Here is a 23332-nt window from a genome sequence, read left to right as displayed (position 1 = left end):
AGTTATCTACGTGGTAAGTAGTAAGAGCAGCAGTGGACAGTTTAGGTGATAAGGCAGGTTTAAAACGCAAATGAAAAGACTGAAGCACTTTAGAGAAAAGCATGCTAGGAACTGAACAGAGGGTTCTGCACATGCTAGACATGCCACTGATTGACATCCTTTACAAGGTCTGTCATGTGTGTCAGACTACTAGAAAAGCCTCACACACCAAGGCTAGACTATGGGAAAATTAGCACTACTTATACTGTTTATTACTTATTTTATTTTTCAAGAGAGGGTTTCTCTGTGTAACCCTGGCTATCCTGGAACTCACTCTGTAGACCAGGCTGGCCTTTAATTCAGGGATCCTCTGCCTCTACCTCTGAGAGCTGGGATTAAAGGTGTGTGCCACCAATACCTGGATATTTGCAGAGTTAAGTAGCATCAAATCACTTCAATCACTTTGGAGAGCAATTTGACAAAAAAAGTTGAAGATGCATGTAGCTTTATGATCCAGAATTATTACTATAAGTATATATAGCTTATATGCACAGAAATATATTGAAAGTACCTACATAGCGCCAATTTTAATAGTCAAAAAAAAAATTAAAGACAGACATCCAATTGTAGAATAGCAAAATAATCACAGAATGTTGAAAGTGTGAACTTTCAAAATTTTTAAGTTTTGCATCTATCTGTTATGCTTGTCTGCATACGACTGTACTCTCAGCACTGAAGGTAGTGGCAGAAGGATTGAGAATTCAAGCACAGCCTAGGCTATATGAAACTGAAAACTACAAAACACAGATAAGAAAGGTTTATATAGGTTACCTTTGAACAAATATTAAAATTCAAATACGAAAAATAAATGAAAGTGGTGAATGTATATACAGCTCTAAAAGAGTGGGCTAAGCTGCAGGCTGAGCAGAGGAGGAGGGCAGGAGGACCCAAGACAACAGCAGTGGTTCTCAGAGCAGATGCCACTTACTGGGGGTGGGGACATAAAAATAAAAGAACCAGCTAGGTGGCAACCACATCTGGTCTCAGCAATCCAGACGCAGAGGGAGTTTGAGTGCAGACTCATCTCCATGGTGAGTTCCAGGACAGCCAAAGCTACATAGTGAGCCCGTCTCAAAAAACAAAACCCTAAGACTTTATTTGCCCTTTGCCACTTATATATTCCCCCTCCCCTACCCCCCCCCACGCACATACACAGAAGCAAACAGCCATTTTCTAGTAAGAAAATTTTAGATTTGCCAAAATAAAGATATTTTTCTTAATATTCTACCTCAGAAATATGTAGTTTCCATGTTATTCATGTTAATATGTAATGGATTTAGTATTACTTTTAAATTAAATAAAAATATTTTTAAAGTACAGTTTTAAATTCAAAAGGGTACCAATCAATAGGTTTGACCAAGGTAAACACAAGCTATTATCTTCTTTTATTACTTTTAAAACAAACAGCATAAGAACTGCTGCTTCCATTAAAAAAAAGAAATTTATTCTTTTGTGGGCGAGTATCCAGTTGTGTCAATAGTATCTGGTGAAAAGTAATTCTTCTCTCCCAATAGTGGTCTTAGCAGCTTTATCCAAAAAAAAAACTGAGGGCAGCTGGAAAGATGGCTCAGCATTTAAGAGCACTGACTGCTTCCAGAGGTCCTGAGTTGAATTTTCAACAACCACATGGTAGCTCACAACCATCTGTAATGGGATCTGATGCCCTCTTCTGGTGTGTTTGACAGTGTACTAACATACATGAAAACAAACAAGCAAAACCCCTGCTGCTTCCAACATATTTATGCAGTGTGATTCACATTGACAAGGCCCAAGCCTAAGACCCTCTCAGTGGTTTGGTCCATTAGGAAACTATCTGTGCAGGGGTCATCTCAACCACTTAAGTAACTGCCAAACATCATTACCTCCAAAATGAAGGAGACAGCGGAGGGCTAACTTCCTGTGCCTTTCTTCACATGACAGACTGACAGCCTGGTGACTACTTCTCAAAGGCCCCATTCTCCTAAGTAGCATCACATACAGGGTTAGAAGTGCCAGTACAGGATTCTTGAAGAGACACAAGATACAAACATTTTGTCCTCAACAGCAGCATACTCACGTAGAGTGTATTAGAGCTTCCGAATTAGAAAAGAAAAGGGGAAATTAATAAGCACTATCAACTTAGGAAAAGTAGGAGGATAAAGAAAATAAACGGTAAGAGGAATTAGTAAAACTACCATGCCTCAATAAAAACTTATGAACACACAGCTGAGCAAAGCATAAAAGCACATTTCTAAAAAGATATAAAAAAAGATAGGTTTGTTGAAGAAGCAGCCTGCCTCCATCTTAGGCTTACAGTAAAGATACACTATGCTCATTCCTGTTTGTGATCACACCTGTTTCTCAAGGACCTGCCCCGCCTACTACCTTCATTACAAGCGGTCCCCAGATCAGGAATGGCAACCGTGTCTCTGTTTTAGGAAATCATTATGACTAACTCATTATGCTTATGTTCTGCTCCGGGAACTCCACCTATTTTGGCCACCAAACCCTGCATTTGGAAAGCCTCTACACCTGAAACACATGAAACCATGTCACACACTTTTAGTCTCAGTGGTCACAAGTAGAGGTAGGGGAATCTCTATGAGTTCAAGGCCAGCCTCGTCTACAAAGTGAGTTCCAGGACAGCCAGATCTACACAGAGAAACCCTATCTTGAAAAGGCAAAGCAAAGCAAAGCAAAGCAAAGCAAAGCAAAGCAAAGCAAAGCAAAGCAAAGCAAAGCAAAACAAAACAAAAACATGTCTTCCTCAATGTCTGGGGCTACTCTCTAAATCCTGACTTAGGGTGAGACAGCCAGATGGCCAGTACTGGGTGCAGCTTTCTAAAATAAGGCCTGTTTTAACAATTGTGGATTTGATCTTTCTACTCTCAGTTTTCACGTTTAACATTTTACACACAGAGATTCGAACAATGAAAATATTTAGCATCAAACAGTAGTGCATAAAGCATTAAACACAGCACGGTATAGCGCGCTGTCTGAGTTTACCGCTGTTCATCAGGGCAGCGACACAGAGCAGACATGATTAACACACAATAGGATTTAATAAAGATACTTTGGTACATGAATCTCACTCAAAAGTATTACATACATACACACACATCTATGACTATGTAGTCACATACAGTTTGGAATCAGGCACATCTAGGGAGAGAGAAACAAAATAACCCAATTCAACTGAGCAGACAGACACCAACTGAATTCTAAGAACAGGATTTTTCTTATGTATGTTACAGATATGAAAATCAGTTACACACTTGACCATACAATAAATAAAACTAAACAGTAGACTTTACAAACAAGATCTGATCATAATTTGGCAAAATCATAAACAAGTGACAAATAATTGTTCAGTATTTACTTAAAACTGAAATACTTAAAAAGACAACCTTTGAACATTTTTAATCTTATACTATTTTTAGAAAGCAATACAAAATACTGAATGTAAAACAAAACTATGTCTACCTACAGTATCTCATTTCTAAAGTAAATGTTTCCAAGAGATCTCTATGAAAGGCGACAATGAAAAAAGTCTTATTCTAAAACATTTCAACAAGGAAGTTACTACTAAAGTCCCTGCTCAGTTTTCTGAGCCCAGATCATCAACACAGATCCTTGGAAACAGAAGTTGAAGTCATCTCTTAAGAGGGAAGAGAGCAGAGATGAGGGCGTCAGCAGGAAACACACAGGAGCCGACGAGGGAAAGGACGAATACAGAATTCTGCCACACTCGTCAGAGACAGGATTTAACAGCCTAAAGATGAGAATGCTTCATCTTTAGGAACGTGTAGAAGGAAGACTTAGCGGACAGGAGAGAAAATCGATGGACTGGCAGATTTGTTTACCATCAGAAAGAAAAGCAAAAAGACAAGCTGCCTCCTACCAAAGGCAGTTTTAATGTGGAAAAACAGTCTAAGGAAAAAGTACCTGCATGTGCACTACAACATTAACTTTCTATCATCTACAGTGTTTAAATATGGAGGAAAACCACTTTGATAGAGGTTAGGGAACAAAGGATATGAATGAGCAATCCAGAAGAAAACTATTTTGGCCAATAAACACCCTCTGGAGTTAATGTGAGATCATCACTTGTCAAGGGGGGCTCAACAACTCCTGCTGGTCCTAATGTCCCAGTGCAAGCTTGTAATTCTTCCTACATCAATAATGGATGAAGTGGAGATTTTATAGTTTTTTTAGAATTCAATCTAGCTCTTAAACTAAACCAGGGGCCGGAGAGATGACTCAGTAAGCAGAGAGCTGGCTGGCAAACATGAGGACTGAGTTCTGATCCACAGTACCCACATAGAAAGTCAGACACGGCTACCCACGTTCCCACTGTCCCATGCTCCCAGTGTTGGGAGAAGTCTGGAGGAGTAAAGACAGGAGACTCTCTGAGACATGCTGACCACTAGCCTAGACGAAAGCAAGAGTGCCAGGCTCCCTGAGAGACTGTCTCACAGGCTGGAGCGGAGAGCAACAAAGGATGGCTGTGCGATGCTCTCCTCATCTCTACAGACACATGCACACAGGCTCACACAGCTGCAGGCATGTGTGTACCACATACACAAACACAACCACAACACCCCACAAGCCTTTTCCTCTAGCAGCTCTAGCTCTGTCCCTTGGAACACTGTCCTGTTATGAAGTATGTGACAGCCATTTAAAAAGGTTGATACATCAAGTAATTTGGTACAAAGAGTAACAACAACAACAACAACAACAACAACAAGTTAGCTGGAGAGATGGTTCAACCGATGATAAGAGCACTTAAGTGACCATGAGTTTACAGCCATCTGTAATGGAATCTCATGTCTTCTTCTGGTGTGCATAAAGACAGAACACACACACACACACACACTATACACACACACACTATACACACATAGATGTATATATAAATGTATATTATATATATTATATATTGTATATTATAATTATACAGTATACACATATAACTATACTGTTACATATAATATGTGTGCTTACATACACACACATAAATTGTTTTGTTTCTTTGGTCTTTTGATATAGACTCAGTATGATAGCTCAGGTTAACCTCAAACTTGCTAAGTGTCACAGGCTGGATCTAAACTTACTATCTTCCTGCCTTAGCCTTCCCCATACTGGGATCAAGGCCATATGTAATATGTAACAAAAATTTAAAACGAGGCTTTTATCTTTCTTTTAATTTAAAGAGTCTAAAAAAGCACCCACAAAGAGATACTTTAAAAGTTCATGATATGTAAAACCATGCTGCCCCTGAGGAATGTGTCACCCTCTAGACGCAGCATCCATGGTCTACCTACCAAGCACCTCTCTGGCCCTGTGTAATTGAGGAATGTCAACCGGATACAAACTGAGGGACGACAGCTTTGAGTCAGAGCACCAGGGGGGCCAGGATGCTGGGTCCTGACTGAACTTGAACATTCTTTGAGGTGCAGCGTGTGTAGTTCACTGTGGGAATGAGAACAAGCTGGCATGGCCAGCTGGGAAGTGGAAAGCAGGCTTCCATGTTTTGACTAGACACCAGGGACCAGATGTCTTGAGGTTGCCTGCAGGTAATCAGCCTAATGGCTGTGTAGATCCTGCCAGATGAGTTGGGGAGGGAGCAGGGTGCCCTCCTGGCCTTGATTGTTGTGTCTTAGCCCCTGTGTTTCCCTTTGGTGTCTCCTCTGGTCTCGGTCCCCATCTTGTGTGCCATGTGTCCCTGAGGGTGAATCACACCTGTGTCTGAGTCTGCTGTCAGGTGTTCAGTCTACCTCAAGGGGTCATCATGGCAAGCTCTGTCCACATGGAATCTTCCTTACATGCCACACACACTGGAATGTATACCGCCCACTCCCATAACCTCTTGACCCATCTTTCCCCGTAATCACCAGACTCCTAGTGCAAACTGGATGCTGCTTTAAGTGTGGAAAACGCTAAGCAGCAGAAGGAGGGTGTAGTATAGGGCGGTGTGGGAAGAGGTCTGGTTTGATCCCGTTTCTTTGTTACTTATTCTTGTTAACATCAGATGCCTGTCCTTGTCTTCTCTGTGTATGACACTGTTTGGAAAGCTGCAGTATCCTTCCTCTTAGGCTGTGCTAATAACACTGGTGCTCAGGCAGCTGTATGGCCACCTAATAGGCAGGGGGAAACACTTGCACCCCCAAGGCCAGGCATGGTATGGCATTCTGACTTGTCTCTGGGAAGCAAACTCCCTTTTTAGAAACCAATTTCCCAGACAAGATCATTAGATACTCACAGACCCAGGGAGCAAGGGGAGACTTCTTTCCGTTGCCCAGGTGGCTCTGCTTGGTGTAGTTCCCAGCGCCTGGCTACCACTCGGCCATGTCTCCCAGGCTCCTGCCTTTTCAGACAGGGTTACCAGATGCCTCCCCTAGCAGAGCTGTCACCAACTCTTTACTTGGAGCATCTCAGAATGCACTTTGCTGGTGCTAACAGGAGAGAGTTAGAGTTTCCAGAACCAACCCACCAGAGGCCAAGAGAAGCTTGGGTACTCATCGCTGGCCCCAGCCCCCTCCTGGCCCTTGGTGGAGCCTACTCTAGGGAGTGATACTGCCCCTTCGCAGGAGGACTCAGATTCTAACAATGTGTGATGACTGTAGCAAAAAGCCCTTGTTTCTCGATGTAAATGGTCAAAGAAAGAAGCTCTCTACTGTACTGATTAAATAGTTCAATGAGTCCTGTTTCATTGTATCTCCTATTTTGGATTAGTTCCTTTTGGACAGTAGACTATTCTGTAATACTCTGTAGTATACTGGCTTTTTGTACAGTTTTGTTTCAATAAACTTTTTTTTTAAATTTGTGTTTTAGTATTGTATCTATTAGAGAATAAAATGTATAACTGAAAAAAAAAGTTCATGATAAAAGCTGCCAGATGAATACAGGAATAGGCACACATGCTTATCTTTACAGACACAGGCACACATGCTTATCTTTACACATTACCATCAGAAATGTAACTGCAATTGATACCAGATAGTTTTTTGGTATCTTTTCCATTCTTCTGTATTCCTCTTACTTAAATGCATTTTTTAAAAAGGCAAATTAGGACTGAGATGGCTCAATGGGTGAAGATGATTTCTGTGTAAGACTGCAAGCTTGAGCTCAATCCTAAACATAAAAATGTTGAAGACAGACTGGAGTGACAAATCCGTGATTACACGTGCTACTTTTGCATAGGATTTGGGTTCCATTCCTGGTACCCACATCACACAGCTCACAACTGCCTGTAACCCCCGCTTCTGGCTCCTCTGGTCTCTGAGAACAACTACATGCATACGGTGCAAATAGACCCACAAAGCCACAAGGCACACATACATAAAAACAAATAACAAACCACTTCTTATAAACGCTGAAGACAACTGACTCCACAGAGTTTTCTTGACCTTCTTATTCTCTCTCTCTCTCTCTCTCTCTCTCTCTCTCTCTCTCTCTCTCACTCACACTCACACACACACACACACACACACACACACACACACACACGCTCTCTCTTCCTCTCCCCCCTGCCCCACCCCACCCCGCCCCGCCCTCCATGTGCCGAGCTCGCTCTATCTGTATACACAAATCACCCGCTCGTTCTCATCACCGGTTTCCTCCTTTTAAACGAGACACTCAATATTCCACTTCCCTTTTAAAAACCTGAGTAGCTCCCCACTCAGCACAAACCGTATTTGAACGTTCAAGATGCACGAGTGTCACCCTACACCATCTACCCTGCCCTTCACTTCTCACTCATTCAACAAACACTTACTGGGTGTTTACTACATGCCAGCTTCAGTTGTAGCACCTAACATTGGGTGTTTACTACATGCCCAGCCTCAGTTGTAGCACCTAACATTGTGTTTGTGAGGCTTGTGTGAGAGAGCAGCAAAATAACAAAGCAGGAAACTCTGACTGAAACAAGACTGAAGGCAGGCTTTAACTGGAGCGAGGTGCCCAAGGCGGTCCTCATGAGGGAGACACTGCACAGACAAAGGAGTGGTTGTAGAACATCCTTCACCCCTTGTAAAGACCAGCAGGGGAAAGAACCAGCACACTTCCAAAACAGAGAAAGCCAGCCTGCCTGAGGTGGATGGGACAGCAGGAGCAGTAAGATGAAGAAGCTATTGGTGCAGGAACAGGTAAGGGTCAAAGTAGAGCACACCAGGCCTTCTAGGCAGTCACGAAGACCACTGCTTGTACAATGGACATGAGGGGGGTGACAGCTGTACCTACAGTCTCCCGGGACAAACTCTCAGGTTCCTGAGGTTGTGACCTCCACTGTCTGTAGAGCTTCCTCTAGGACTGAACAAGCATGCAGTGGAGTACACAGCACCCGCAAGCTGCTTCTTTTTCATGTGCTGCTGGCCTTCGACACTGCTGGCTTTTCCTGGCAACATCTCTAAGTACATTTACATGAATACTGATCTCAAGATCGATTTCCCAGAAACCCAGACACAGAAAACAACCAGACTTTTATGTGTCGTGTGTTTGATTTATTCAACAAATCATGGTAAAAAAAGTTGGAAGTACTAGAGTACTAGTTAATATTTCATGTATGAAAATATATTTCATATTGTTATGCTTTTACAAATGCTGGGTTTTCTGAATGAAAAAGCCTCAGTGCTTTCCTCTCTGTTGGGAAAAAAAAAAAAAGCCCTAGTCATCTTTCAAAAAAACAGTTCAGATGGTGGCTGCATGCCCTCACCCAGCTTCTATGACAAGGAGAGTGATCTGAAGAAAACTGACACATTTATATGGAGACTGGTCCTAAGAGGTCTTCATCTATAAGTGATACAGAGTAGCTGGACATTCACAGGACACACACCTAACATGTCTGGGAACACTTACTTGGGGGAGAGCACCGGAGGACTGACGAAGGACCGAAGGGCGTCTTTCACCATGTCTTGCATGAGATGAGTTCCAAAGACTTTTTTGTTATCCACGAGGAAAGTGGTCTTAAAACAAGAATTAGACATATTAGTGCATCCCGATGACTGCCATATGCAGCCATCACCACTGACACACATGCTACCTATAAATACTACAGACTATAAAGGACTTAAATGCAAAAACAGGGAGATACTTTATTTTATAAGTCAGTTTGTAAATCCTTACTTCTTTTACTTTTTATGTTCTGTTTCTGAATGCATGTCTGCGCACCACACTCATGCTTAAATGTCTATGAAGGTCAGAACAAGGAGTCACATCTTCTGGACTGGGAGTTTCAGATGGCCGAGAGTTGCTATGTGGATGCTGGGAGTCTAACTCAGGTCTGCTGGGAGAGCAGCCAGCACTTCAACCCTGAGCCATCTCTCCAGCCCGCATTCATCTTTACTCAGAGTGCAGTTTGATACAGACTAAATCGCACATAAAAGTGTAAATTCCCCAAGTCAAGAAGGATAATGTTGTGCTGAAATAGTGGGATCACAACAGACCTCTGCTAAACACATCCCATAATACTACTCAGTTATTTGGTGACATCTGTCTCTCAGTTAAAGCTTTTATGTTGGAAGCCTATATCCGAGCGGACTCACTGGCTGCAGCGACTCATCCATCACTTGCCAGCACCGCAGTGCGGTGGGATAGCCCTCGACCTCTCCTCATTCGCTGTCCCCTTCAAGACTGGTTTTGCTCCTTGAGCTCCTCATACAGTTCAGATTCCTGACTGCTACCCGAGCTCAACTGTCATTCTCAATGATATTACTATTAATTTACAGATCAATTTGGGGAAACATAGCAACTTAAAAACAGCAATTCTTTCAGTTAAAAAATAAACTCCAACTATCTGGAATGTTTCTGGCGTTTTCCATCACTATTTTGCATTTTCAGCAGACAGATCCTAAACAAGGGTTCATACACACACACACGCACACACACACATATGTATATGTGTGTGTGTGTGCGCGCGTGCATGCATGCCTAGGTTTTTCATTTTTTATGTTATTACACAGTACTTGCTTCATCCAGCAGCATATAGAAACAGACACAGAGAGACCCATACCCAAGTATCAGGCATTGCTCGAGGTATCTTGTGGACGAGTAGGGAATGGAAGTAAGCTAGCTGGAGGGATCACGCAGACACCACAGACCTACAGAGTCGACTAACCTGGGCCTATGGGGGCTCACAGAAATTGAACCACCAATCAAAAAGCATGCAGGGCTGGACCTAGGACCCTACACATTTGTTGCAGACGCACAGCTTAGTCTTCAAGTGGGCCTGCTATCAAATGGAGGTTGTCTCTGACTCTGTGGCCTGCCACTGGAACCCCTGCCCCTAACTGGACTACCTGGTTCAGCCTCAGTGGGAGAGGATGCACTTAGGCCTACTGTGCCTGGGTGTTCCAGGGTGGGGTGGTACCCAAAAAGGGGTCTTCCCCTTCTCTGAGGAGAAGAGGAGGGGGTAATGGGATTTTAGAGGGTGAGACTAGGAGGGGGGTCCAGGGTGGGGCAAGGAGTGGCATCAATTGGGTTGTAAAGTAAAGAAAATAATTCTTTCAGTTGGGAGCAGGAGAGGAAACACACATGACCCAAGTCAGAGGACAGCTGTGTGGTCCTGGGCATGGCATGGGTGTCTATGTGTGCACGACAAATGTCTTCACCCACTGAGCCATCCCACTGGCACAACCGCACTATTTTAAAAATACAGATCTCTCACTGTTTACTATAGGTATATGAAAATAACTTTTTATACAGATTTATTAATTTATCCAGTCTTTCTAGCAAGTTCTTTGTAGACTCCTTGGGATTCTACATAGAAAGTCTGCCGTCTTTACCTAAGACAGCGCTTCATCCATATACAGCAGCCCTAGAACACTGGCTGACACACAGTGACAGTGAGGTGAAGGGATGAGAGAGCTGAGTGCCAGCCTCACTGCCTTCCCGTCTCAGGAGGAATGCAGATCTCTCTGTGGAACGTGAGCCGCTACCTGCAGGATTTTCTGTACAGCCCTTTATTAAGACTTTTACTTCTAGTTCTGGTTTTTAAAATCATAAATTAATGACGAATCCCATCAGATGGCAAAGTACATGAACTTTCAAATGCTGAATCCCACCAGCTTCCCCAGGACTAACCCCATTGGTCATGATGTAACTATCCTTCTATATACTACTGCCTTCGGTTTGCTATGGCTTGCTTTCTGTTATAAGGGACACTGTTTACTAGTTCCCCATGTTTGATTTTAGTTTGGCTTTGTTACTGACTTAAATTGGGCTCAGATCATTAGTGTTCTGCCTTTTCTAGTTTCTGAAATGGACTATGTTGAACTAACTGCCTTAGATTCTTCATTGTTGGAAGGTTTTTGACTAGTAATTCAACGCATTTCACAGATGCAAGGTTGTTCACATTATGCCTTAAGTTTCAGAAGACTGTCTTTAAAGCAGTATGTTCATTTTGTCTAAGGCCTTTCCTAGTTCTGCACAACACTTTTATATTATTCTTATAATTATCCGTATCTTCCTGTTGTTTCTAGCCAGCCTTCAGGTACACTGGCTTTCTCTACTGTTTGGCTCATATCTTTCTGCTCTGACCTTTGCTATTTCCTTTCCTGCTCAATTTGCCCTTTTATTTCTTAAGTTGGAGGCTTAAATGACTAATAGTTTGTCTTGGTTTTGGGTATGTTTCTGTGTACACATGTGGGAGCTAAGAACATGCAGGTGGAGGACAACCTCAGCTGTTGCTAGCTGACCAGCAACCCCTGCGTTTCGCTTGGCTTCTGTGGACTCAGGTCTAGTCCTCATGTGTGTGCAGCAAGCACTCTACTAACTGAGCCATACTCCCTGGGCCAGCACTGCTTTTCAACATTAAACAGTACTCAATACTGACTTAGTTGTATAACAAGCATTCCCCTTTTCTATTTTCTTGTTTGAGTGTACATGGATGCATGGTTTGCATGTGTATGGGTACACGCATACACACATATACACATATGTCAGCATACAAGTGGAGGCCCAAGGTTGATGATAGCAGGAACCACACTGGATCACTCATTCTTCCACCTAATTCATTGAGGCAGGGTCTCTTAATCAAGCCCAGAGCTCATCAATGTGGCTAGCCTCACACCACACAGTTTGTTCTGGGGACTCCCTGCTTCCACCGTCCAAGGCTGGAATCATAGGCAGGACAGGACACCCACTGAGCAATTCTGTAGACTCAAGGGAGACAAGCTCTGTCTGTCAGGCTTCTGTAGTTCGTGCTTTAGCCACAGAGCCGTGTACCCAGCAAGGTCATTTAATTAAAGAGTTTCCAATTTCCCTGAAGAAAAAAAAAAAAAACCTCTGACCTGGGAATTACTTAAATATGTTATTTAATTTCCCAATATTTAAAGTCTTTCTCCCCCATCTTCCTCTTCTTGAATCCTATTTGATTTTAAACATGGTCAGATAGTTATTTTGTGCAATCTTAATTGTTACAGAGCTTCTGAGGTTTGTTCTGTGGTTTAAGCTCTTCTGTGAGAAGGGCCAGCTCTGTAGTGCAGCTCTCACATCTGACTGAGGCTAAAACAAACAAAATCCAATACAGGCATCACTCTGCAACACCTTTAAAAGTGTCTACCTTTTGTTCATCAATAAAATAGTGGAACTTACTTGTAACAGAGATCTTGAAAGAACACATGGTGACTGTTCACTAAATTCACAGAAAAAATCCTAATAGAAACACAAGAGAAAAAGCAGTATCACTAATAGATTAAACAAAAGCCAGAGATGTTTGCATATAAAGTATATATTTTTGGAAATAATATTCTACTATAGTTAAAATAAGATAAAGAATCACAGGTCAGTTATATAGAAAATGTCTAACTATACCAATAGGTTAACTTTAAAGTCTATAAAACTTTTTCAAGAACCAAACAAAATAATATGCACACCACTTCAAATTTGTACTCCAAGAAAATAATATCAACAACTGAGGACAGAACTTGAGCTCTTAGTTAAAAGAAGTTCAGTATGCATGTGAACTGGAGGGAGAAAGTCCAGAAGTTAAGAGGAGACACTGCTCCTGCTGAGAACCAGCCATGGTTCCCAGAGCCCACATCAGGCAGCTGGCAACCTCAACTGCTTCTTCCTCCAGTTCCAGAGGGATCTGACACCTCTAGCCTCCAAGGACAGTAAGTTCATGTGCACACACCCACACAGACAAGCACAAGCACATAACATAAATAATGGAGACACACCTTAAAAAGAACAAAAGAAAGGAAGAGAGAGAGTGAATTAGTAACTAGGTAACTGGATTTATATTAGACGAAGACGAGAAATAAGGGTTCATATAAGAGGGAAAAGACAAGAAAATATACAAAAATGTTACCACTTAGAGATTGAGACACTGGCTAATTTTTCAGCTTATTTTCTGAACCTACCAATTTTTATATGCATGAATTCTAGTTTCTGAAATTGTTATAGATAGTTCTATGGTACGGGAATGCCTACAATACTGTAGGCTGGCATGAGAACAAAAAGTAAGGGGTGCGTGTTCCCAGGTGATGCCTGAGCACAGCACTCACCAATAACAGAGAGGGCATTCACTGTGAAGCCTGTCACAGTGCAAGCCATCAGAACAAAGCTGTGTGACTGCCGGACTCTGACACACCAATCTTATGAAATGTGCTTTAAACACGTGAGAGGAAGGGAGGCTAGAGCCCAGAGAGGGGGAAGGAGACTGGGAGGGAGGGCATTCATCTAAGTCCCGTCTACTTAAGCAATGTTTTCTTTTCTCCTGTGACTGCTATTCCCTCTAGTTATGAGGCCGAGAATGTAGCACTGCACATTCGTGTACAGTGTTAACTGCTCTGGGAGAAAATAAACAAGTCTCTACTCTTCAGTTACACTTGCTGTCTTTCCTTTGCTGTGTCCTCTTCTTCATTCTAAATTTTAAGCAAACCCTTTGCTTTTCTCAGCTATTTATACTCCATGTGTCTTAGGCCACTATTGCTGCGATAAAACTGGATCAAAAGCAACTTGGGGAGGAAAGGGTTTATTTGGCTTATGATTCCACATCAGAATCCATCACTGAAGAAAGTCAGCAAAGGAGCTTGGGGAGAGGAGCTGATGCAGCCAAGCTGCCCTTGGCTTCCTCAGCGAGCTTTCTTATAGCACTCAGGACCACCAGCCCATGGGTGGCATCACCCACAGTGGGCTGGATCTTCTCCCATCATCACTAATTAAGAAAATGGCCTGCCGCTGGGTCTCATGTAGGCATTTTCTCAGCTGAGGTTTCTTCCTTTCCTCTAGCTCACGTTGACATAAAACTAGCCAGGACCCCGTGTGGATAATCTCCATCCTTCAGTGGATAGTCTACCACAGTCTACCTTCTGTGTATTGAGAGTACGCAGCAGACGTAGACCCTTCCCTTACACATTATAGAACTGACATGGAGTGGGTTGGCTGGGGAAGTAGACTCTGACAGCATGGAGGGCAGGCAGTTGCCCAGCTATTGTGCTGCTTAAGACATGTTAAAATATGAAGCTGTGTGTGTGTTTCATTCTGGGAACATAAACAGTCAAAGGCAGGAAAGAACTCTGTGCCAGGATATTTTCTTAAATACTATTTACAACACTGACGTTCACGAATCACACTGTTCAGTGGCTGATTGACATTTATTCTACCCATCTCACAGAGTGGATAGTCACTACTGAATATTTAAAATGTTTCAAGTTTTTCAAGTTAAAAATAATATAACAAATATACTCCTGTGTATGCATGTCTGTATGGGTGTGTCTGAGTGTACACACAGCTTTGAATGCATATCAGAGCCAGAGGAGTGCTGGGCTGCTCTTTGCAGGCTCTCCACCTTACTTTCTGAAATCCGGTCTCTCACTGAGCCTAAGGTGTACCTTTCAATCTGGCTTATCCTCCTTACCTGTAAGCACACCTGACCACCTGGCACTCTACTCACACCTCAACAACGACAGGTCTGTTTCCCAGTAGATAGACTGTTACTCCCCCCCACCCCCCCAGCCCTCTCTCCATGTGGCCTTGGCCACACTTCCCCTCCAGTCACCTCACTGGCTGCAGTCTTTCCGGCATGCATTTACCTCCTTCCTTCCTAAGCGCTCCCTCCCTCCACACAGTCCCACAGCTCAGGCCTGCTCCCAGCTCCCTCTACTGAGGCAAGCAGAGCACCTGGGGAGGAGGACAGGAAACCAAGGGGCTGCTCTGCTGCATGAGCATTCTCTAGGGATGACTTACGCTGGACACAGAACAGATGGATCAAAGTTAAACTGATAACCACGATTTTAATGTGTATGAAAAAGAGCAATAAAGAACTACAGAGACATGAAAACCTAGGAATACTGGGAGCACTAGGCCTAAGTACTGAGAAAAAAATACCTGACCTCTGCATACAGCAAGACTGTAGGGATGTACGGGAGCCGACTGCTGTGTAATACTATTCTCAAAACAAACCTTCCTCTTATTTAGTACTGTTTGTTATGCTTTGCCTTGAGATAGGGTCTCATTACACAGCCCAGGCTAGCCCATAACCCAAGCTTCTGCTTTGGTCTCCCTGGTGCTCCTCACCCCTGAGTTTTGGCTCTGTTCTTCTTCCTACATGTTACAAAGTATGAGGGCTTCCAATTATACAGATGTTTTCACTCAGTAAAGGAAGTACATGGTCTACAGAGTCCCATGTAAAGCTTACAAAGGTAAAACACTGAAAATGACATAAATGTAATTTGATACAAATAAACTAAAAAAAAATTATGTCATATAGGTTTATAGTTAGGATATGTCTTCAATAATATAGAGATATGCATATTTACTGAGATACAAAGTACAGAAGTTTTCTTTCTTTAGAACAATAAACAGGTTACCAAGCACCATGATCCCATATTCATATGTAAGAACACTAAAATCTACAGACAGCACAAGCAGACGTCTCAGCTATTTGGGAGGCTGGGACAGGAAGTCACACGTTCAAGGCCTCCCTGAGCTACAGAGTCATTCGACATCAGCCTGAGCAACTTAACGACAGCCTACTTCAAAATAAAACAAATTTAAAGGGAAGGGAATGTAGTGTGCTGTGGTAGAGGGCACGCGTGTCCCAGGCCCTAGAGTCAGTGCCCCTATAATCCTTATAATGTTTAAAAAGACTCTTTTCTATGTGCACACGCGCACACGCACACACACGCACACACACACTTACAAAAATTATTTTGAAGGCAGAATCCAGTTAACAAAACCTATACCTAACCTTTGGGTGATTTACTAATATTGTAGCTTAGCTTCTTAATTTCTAAGAATGTATGAAATCCTCGTGACAGTTACCTGTGTTATGTGTACGCACACACCACCCCAGTGTCTGTCTGTGCCGCCGCCGGTCAGTCCCTTGAACGACAGGCTATTCTATCACTGTACCAAAGCTCCACAATATCATTTATACTCACCAGGATACAATGTAAGTTTGGTAAGTTCACGACTTCACAGACAGTTTTTATTCTGTCTATTAATCTTGAGAAATAGTTGACCATTTCTTCTCTTTTAATTATTTTTGCATAGCGAGGGAAGGTGGGTGGAAGTAATCTCTGGTTAACAAGGGGCTCAAAACCCATCATAATTGGATGGTCTGAAGAACAGAAAGAGGAAAGTAACATTTCCATTTTTTTTTTTATTTTAAAATGAAAACTATTAAATATATAAATATATATAACCCAATTTTTAAAGGCATTTCCAAATTCTAATCACAAAAATCTGGTAAATTTTATAACTTACAACTAATTTATGTATCTATGCATCCATTCTAATGAGATTCAGTAACTTCAAAGTGTACTTCCTAGCTCCATGGTGGTGGCTGAGGTTAGAGCCAGAGACTTCAACAAAGGCTCGGGCTGTAACACGAGTCAGATCTCCACTCTGAGAGGAGCGCTAACTCCTGGAGCTATCTGCATGGCCACTAAGGAACAACTAGCTAACCGGTTCTAAGTGCAGAGACCCTCCTAAACAGTGGGGGACTTTGTGGACTACAACAGAGCATAGGATCTGTGTCACGGAGCCCTCCTGCAAGAGTCAGGACAAGCACAGCTCTGACCACCTGCACTGAACAAAGAGCCGAGGGGAAAACTGCTCTGGAGAGCACAGGAAAACCAAAAGCCCGAGGACAGACAGGGACAATCGCCTCTTGGGTCACTGTCCACTCCCACAACTTCACAGTATAGACTCCGCTGTTTTGAAGTAATCCCCCTAGTCCTTACACTACACCACGTGACTCATCTGAAGTACTTAATGGAGATGATCACAAGGGGAAACTAGAGGATCCCAGAGTAGAACCACGGTTACACTATCACTGTCACACTAGTGTCCACTCCAGCTCTCTCCCAACATGGAAACTGAAATAGATACAGCCCTGAAGAAGCAATCGATCCAAATCTCTGCTTGTTAACAAGCTACACCTTACAGTTTCACATGTCTGTGAGAGAAAACTTAAGGCTTCACAGTTGCACTGGAAGAATTAGAAACACAGTTGACCGGCTGCAATACCAAAGGAGCACTGTGCCGCTCTCAGATCTCAGATCTCCCTCCATCCTTGCACATGCTCGCCAGGCCAGGGCTTTCCTCCCGCCCAGCAGTTCCTTGGATGAATCATTCTTGTATGTGTCTGACATAGCTGCCGGTTCTTGGATGGAACCCCTTACCCGCAAGCTTTCCTCTCACCTTGTACCTGTGCCGTGGACATCTGCACTTGGCAACCCACACCCATCCCCAAAGGCACATTCCAGTCCCAGCCTTCCTCCTGATAGTATGCTCTCTCAGGAAACAGTAACTTAACCTGACCACTCTGAAGACAGCGCTCCTGTCTCACTTTGGTGCCTCATCTACCTTTCACTTCATCAGTTAACAACTCTTTTTTTTAAAAAAAAAGATTTTATTTATTTAATGTATGTGAGTACACTGTAGCTATCTTCATGCACACCAGAAGAGGGCATAGGATCCCATCACAGATGGTGGTAAGCCACTATGTGGTTGGTGGGAATTGAACTCAAGACCTCTGGAAGAGCAGTCAGTGTTCTTAATTGCTGAGCCATCTCTCCAGTTCCAGCTAACAACTCTTAAAGATTCTAATTCCTGCTGCCTACTGATGAACCTGCCCCCTTGCTTCACTCCGACATCATGTATGACTGTCCTTCATGAAATTACTCCTACCCACTGCCACCTCAATAGTCTATGGAAAATACACCCTGACTTTTTACTATCATAGAAAGTTTTTTTCCTATTTTATTTATGTGTATGGATGTGTGCCTGTATGAATTTATGTGAGCCATATGCATTCAGGAGCCCACAGAGGTCAGCGGGCATGGAGGTGCAGGCAGTTGTGAGCCACCACGCAAGGTGCTGGGAATCAAAGCCAGATCCTCTGCAAGAGCCGTCAGCACTCTTACCCTCTGAGCCTCTCTCTAATCTCTCATCTGTCCAGAAGTTTTGTTTCCCCTCCTTTTTGTACAATATACTGTCCTAAGGGAGTCCTGCCAAAGCTCAGGGTTTCCTAAGAGGCAATAGGAAACTCAGATGGCACTCTTTGAATGCTGTTTTATGTGTGTCGGTGTTTTGTCTGCTTATATGCGTTATGTGCTATGTGTGTGCATTGCCCTTGTTGTCCAGAAGTGGGGTGTCAGCTCCCAGAAAGACTAGAGTTACAGGGAGTCGTGAGCTGCCATGCCAGTGTTGGGAAGCCCCTCTGAAAAAGCTGCCAGTGCTCTTAACTTTTGAGCTATCTCTGTTCCTCAGTTCTGTGAGACCTGGTTTACAAACCCATCACGTGCAGGAGAGTATACTCCTCAGTCCACGGCTGAGTACATCTACTGTCTTGCCCATTTATGTGGAAAACCAGAAAGGCTTTGTTCCCGATTACAATTCACTCAGAGATATTATTATGCCATACACATTTGAACTGCTTAAAAATAATTCTGACAGGCAGTGGTAGTGCACACTCTTAATCCTGGGATCCACAGAGGGAGGCAGGCAGAGACAGCTCTGAGCTTGAGGCCAGTGTGGTCTGCAAAGTGAGTTCCAGGACAGCTAGGACTACACAGAGAAACCCTGACTCAAAACACACAAACCAAAGAAAAATTAACCTCCACCCCTCAAAAATAAATAAAAATGCAAAAAACCAAAACAACTGAGCTGTGGATAGCTTTCGCCTCAATAATTTAAGACTACAAATACTGTCTCCTGAATTTGAGGGATAATTAGCACTGCTGTCCCTCTAACCTGCTGAGTCAGCAGATGGATCACTCCCGTTGAAGCCTATCTCACGTAAAGGACATGAATGCCACCACCATGCCAAGCACTCTGTTCCTATGAGCATTCAGAACCCCGTGGACAATTCCAGCGTAGTGTCAAGAAAGGCTCCTGTGGAAAAGTACCTCAGGAACAGCAGCCTGCCTCACGGAGGGAGGGAAGTCAAGGAAGGAGATGATAAACGACAGTCATCCCTGGCCTCATAGCACAAACACAAGACAGGGTCCACACAGAGTCCAACAGTGAGATACAAGATAAGGCTGTGACCTGCCTCCTGTTTTCAGCAGACTAAATCTGCAAACAAGTCTACAGCACTCTTACGTAGTCAGCGGAAACATCCCGAAGTCCAGGCAGACTGACTTAAATGAAAGTCAGAGCTAACTGTATTACATGTTTTGGACAGAAAATAAGAAAATACAAGTAAGCAAAGCTGGAGAATTACCTCCTTTGGTAGTGCCATTCTGAGCCTGGATGCCGTGGTGCAATGAGGTGTGAATGGCAGAGAGAAGGTCTGCCGCCTGGACCATCAGTTTCTGAGCCTCTGCAACAGCACTGGTCTAGCAAACAAACACCAGAACACGTACACACTTTCACTGAGAGATACACGTACAAGAGCTCCTACAACAGTACTAAGGCCCAATGCATGCACAGATCCTCACACCTTGTTCACTTGGTGCAGCATTGCAGGACACTCAAATCCTTAACAGGAGACAAAGGTCCTCCTCAAACCTCTATCTTATTTGATGTGTCAAAAAAAAAAAAAAATAGCTAGGAGTGGTGACACACGCCTTTAATCCCAGTACTTGGGAGGCAGAGGCAGGCAAATCTGTGAGTTTTGAGGCCAACCTGGTCTACAAAATGAAGTCCAGGCCAGCCATGGCTATTACACAGAGAAACCCTGTCTCAAAAAAAAAACAAAACAACAAAACAAAAAAACCCAACCCCTGCCCCCAAGAATTGGACATACAGTCAAATATAAAAAGGGGAAAATTCCAATAATCTACAGTTATTCACAAATATAGGGTAGAGGGAATCCAGGAAAGAAGAGTAACTTGAAACCATTTTTATGTATCCGGAAGACACCTCAGTGTGTTACAGAACAGAATGTAAAGCTACTATCACGCCTCACCGAAGTATTCTTGTGGCCGTAGTGTAAGTACAGAGAGCCGTGAGAACAGGAGGACATGCCATCTACATACAACTGAGCCATTACAGCAATTCTCTCACCTCTTTCTTAGTAAAGGCTATGAGCACTGTCAGCAGCACTCGGGTGAACTTCACTCTGCTGAATGCTGCCAAGCACTGCTGGTGCTGGGAAGACAAGGGAGTGTGGTAAGAGGCGAGGCCTGCAAAGGACGCCTGCAAAGCAGCTCACTACAGTAATCAGGTCTCTACTCAAGTGTTGAAAATCCTTACAAAACAAGCCACCAAAGCCACAGTAAACAAAGCCTACTCCTTTGAAACAGAGAAGAAGCTATACTGTACTCTAGAACAACAGACTGGCTTTAATCCAAGGTCAGAACTTATACTATTAACTCAAAAAACAAACACTTAGCAGTTATAAAAGTTAAGAGGTTCAGGAACTTTTGATAATATGGAAAAGTCTAAAGTTTACTAAGTTTTGAAACAAGATCTATAAGTGATTTTTTTTTTCCAGTTCCTGCCTCCCAGGAACACTTAAGTTTTGAAATCAGATATTCAAGATCTGTATTACCACTTTCCATATAAAAATACAAGTGGAATTAAGTCCCTTTGTAACATCCAGTTGCTAAAGAAACACCTCAAGGGGCTTCCATGAGTTACGATGCAGCTCAAAGAGCTAAGGCACTGAGAGATGGCTTCTCTGACATCAGCTACAGAAAAGATGGGCAATTACTTCTAGTTCAACTTCTGGGTCTCTCTCTTCTCCTTGTCGACTTCGAGTACTCTAAAATTAAAAAATAAAGTAAATTTAGACAAATACAGCCCCAGAGAAATAAAGAAAGAACTAAGTTACTTTATTGGGCATATACAAGAACCTATGTTAAGGAAAAAATCTGACAAAAAAGTGTCCAGTATTTTTCTTTTTTCCATGAATGTTTTATGCATGTATTTGTATATAAATTAGAAAGATCATGAAAGGAATAGGTATTAAAACAACAAAAGCAGAACAATTAAATAACAGAAGCAAAGTATCTGACTCATAATACTACTGCCCATTTTAAACCAATTTACAATAAGAATCACTACCACTGGGGATGGAGAGATGTCTTAGTGGTTAGGGTACTAACTGTTCTTCCAGAGAACTGGGATTCAAATCCCAGTACCCACATGGCAGCTCACGACTGTCTGTAACTCTAAGATGTGACACTCTCACGCAGACATACATGCAGGCAAAACATCAATGCACATAAAATAAAGGTAAAAAATTTAAAAAAAAAACCCTAAAAGAAAAAAATCACTATCACCATTAAAAACTCTGTCATTTTATTAAAAACTGGCCTGGCTGAGCCTGCTGGTTCATGCCGGTAAACCCAGGATCAAGGAGGCAAGGCCAGAGGCTCACACAAGTTAAAACACAGCCTGGTCTATATAGTCACTTCCAGGCTTGCCAGAGCTACACAAACCTGCTCTTAAAAACAACACAACACAAACCCTAAACCAAAGAAAAGAGAGACATACCTTCACTCTCCTTTGCATGTCATCTTCCACATCTTTTAGCATTCCTAGAATGATAACAGTAAGTTTTATAACAAATCAAAATGCAAAACTTACAAGTTACTGTTGTGAATAGTTTATACCTGTAACTCGAAGATCTGTCACACTGTTGGCCATTTTGAATCCGTATGTCATTGACTGGAAATCTTCCTGTACAGAACAGGAGGGAGTATGCTCTTCAGTAGCCCCACACATTCCCCTATCAGATCACTACTTAGAAGAAACAGAAGGCTGTCCAGCATGTCTCAATACTGCCATTATACAGCTAACACCCCGATACTAATGCTGTTATCTGTCCTTTCCTTTAGCTGCTTTTTCATGGTCTAGAGGTTAAGCATTCTCAAGTAGCATTACTCATAGAAACAGCAAAGTACATTTCATAGTCCATGGTTAAACAAACAAGCAAACAACAACCACAACAAAATGGCATGGATCTCTAGGTCCCACAACAAAATGTTTAATTATTTCATTGAGGAGACAATTAAGGCATTTGTCTCAGTTTGAAGAATGAATTTAACATTATCTGGTAGAGTGCTTCCCCTGCATTATCGTTCCTAAAACATACAGAGAAGCCCAAGGGACGGGCAGTTACAAAGATAATTATACCCGCGGCAGAATTCTGAGATGCTCAGTAAAAACACTGAGCATAGAAGTCATGTCAGTTAGTGTACCTCAGAGAAAGAAGAGAATTCTACATCAGGAGGAAAAGAAAAAGCCAAACCATGCTCCTGCTTTGTAAAACTGGGTCGTGTGAGATGCATGTACCAGGTCTTCTAAAAACCTCAAGCAGAGTTTCAGAGGCAGCTTCTCCTTCAGGTTCAGAGTACACCCTCTCTCTACCTTTACATGGACCTCCACTGCCCCAGCTTTACAAATGTCCAGAAAGAACCTCTGATGTCTACTTGTCTAACATTTACCAGGCGGGCCTCCGACCTCCACCTCTCCATCACATGCATAAGAAAAGCCGCATGTCTGACTTCCAAGTTTAGCCTAATCCCTTCTCACCCACTTCACAGCTCTCTCTATGTTAAGTTACCGCCACCTCTCATCCCTGTTGACCAAATGAACCCTCCACTGGCCACAACTGTCCCATATCTAACTCACTCACACTCTCACACTCTCTCTCTCTCTCTCTCTCTCTCTCTCTCTCTCTCTCTCTCTCTCTCCCTCCCCCCCCCCCCCCTCTTTGTCTTGACTGCTGCTGGTGGAGGCAGGGACAACACACTTATGTAGCCCTGGCTGGCTTAGAACTTAGTGACCTGCTTGCCTCTGCTGAGTTCTGGGATAAAAGGCATGTGCCGCTGTCCACAGACATACAGCACATCATCAGTACAGAACATACAGTACAGAAGCAATGACACACAGCACATACAGTACAGAAGCA

At 42.9% G+C, this 23332-nt stretch overlaps 1 protein-coding gene across 2 annotated transcripts in view; it reads right to left on the bottom strand.

Moving 5' to 3' along the window:
* Positions 1-23332, bottom strand: part of Naa35 (N(alpha)-acetyltransferase 35, NatC auxiliary subunit) — a 57333-nt gene that overhangs the window by 13740 nt on the left and 20261 nt on the right. For both annotated transcript variants that reach the window (XM_028772099.1, XM_028772101.1), the window contains exons 7-14: positions 22032-22098; positions 21913-21956; positions 21128-21178; positions 20479-20562; positions 19694-19808; positions 16404-16582; positions 12610-12669; positions 8875-8981 (exon numbers count right to left, since the gene is read on the bottom strand). In XM_028772099.1, coding sequence (XP_028627932.1) covers positions 8875-8981; positions 12610-12669; positions 16404-16582; positions 19694-19808; positions 20479-20562; positions 21128-21178; positions 21913-21956; positions 22032-22098 — 707 coding nt within the window. The remainder of the gene's footprint in view (positions 1-8874; positions 8982-12609; positions 12670-16403; positions 16583-19693; positions 19809-20478; positions 20563-21127; positions 21179-21912; positions 21957-22031; positions 22099-23332) is intronic.

This window comes from Grammomys surdaster, unplaced genomic scaffold, assembly GCF_004785775.1.
Source record: "Grammomys surdaster isolate TR1022 unplaced genomic scaffold, NIH_TR_1.0 211, whole genome shotgun sequence".
NCBI lineage: Eukaryota > Metazoa > Chordata > Mammalia > Rodentia > Muridae > Grammomys > Grammomys surdaster.
Note: the sequence above shows the minus strand (reverse complement) of the source record. Positions and strands in the feature narration are given on the sequence as shown.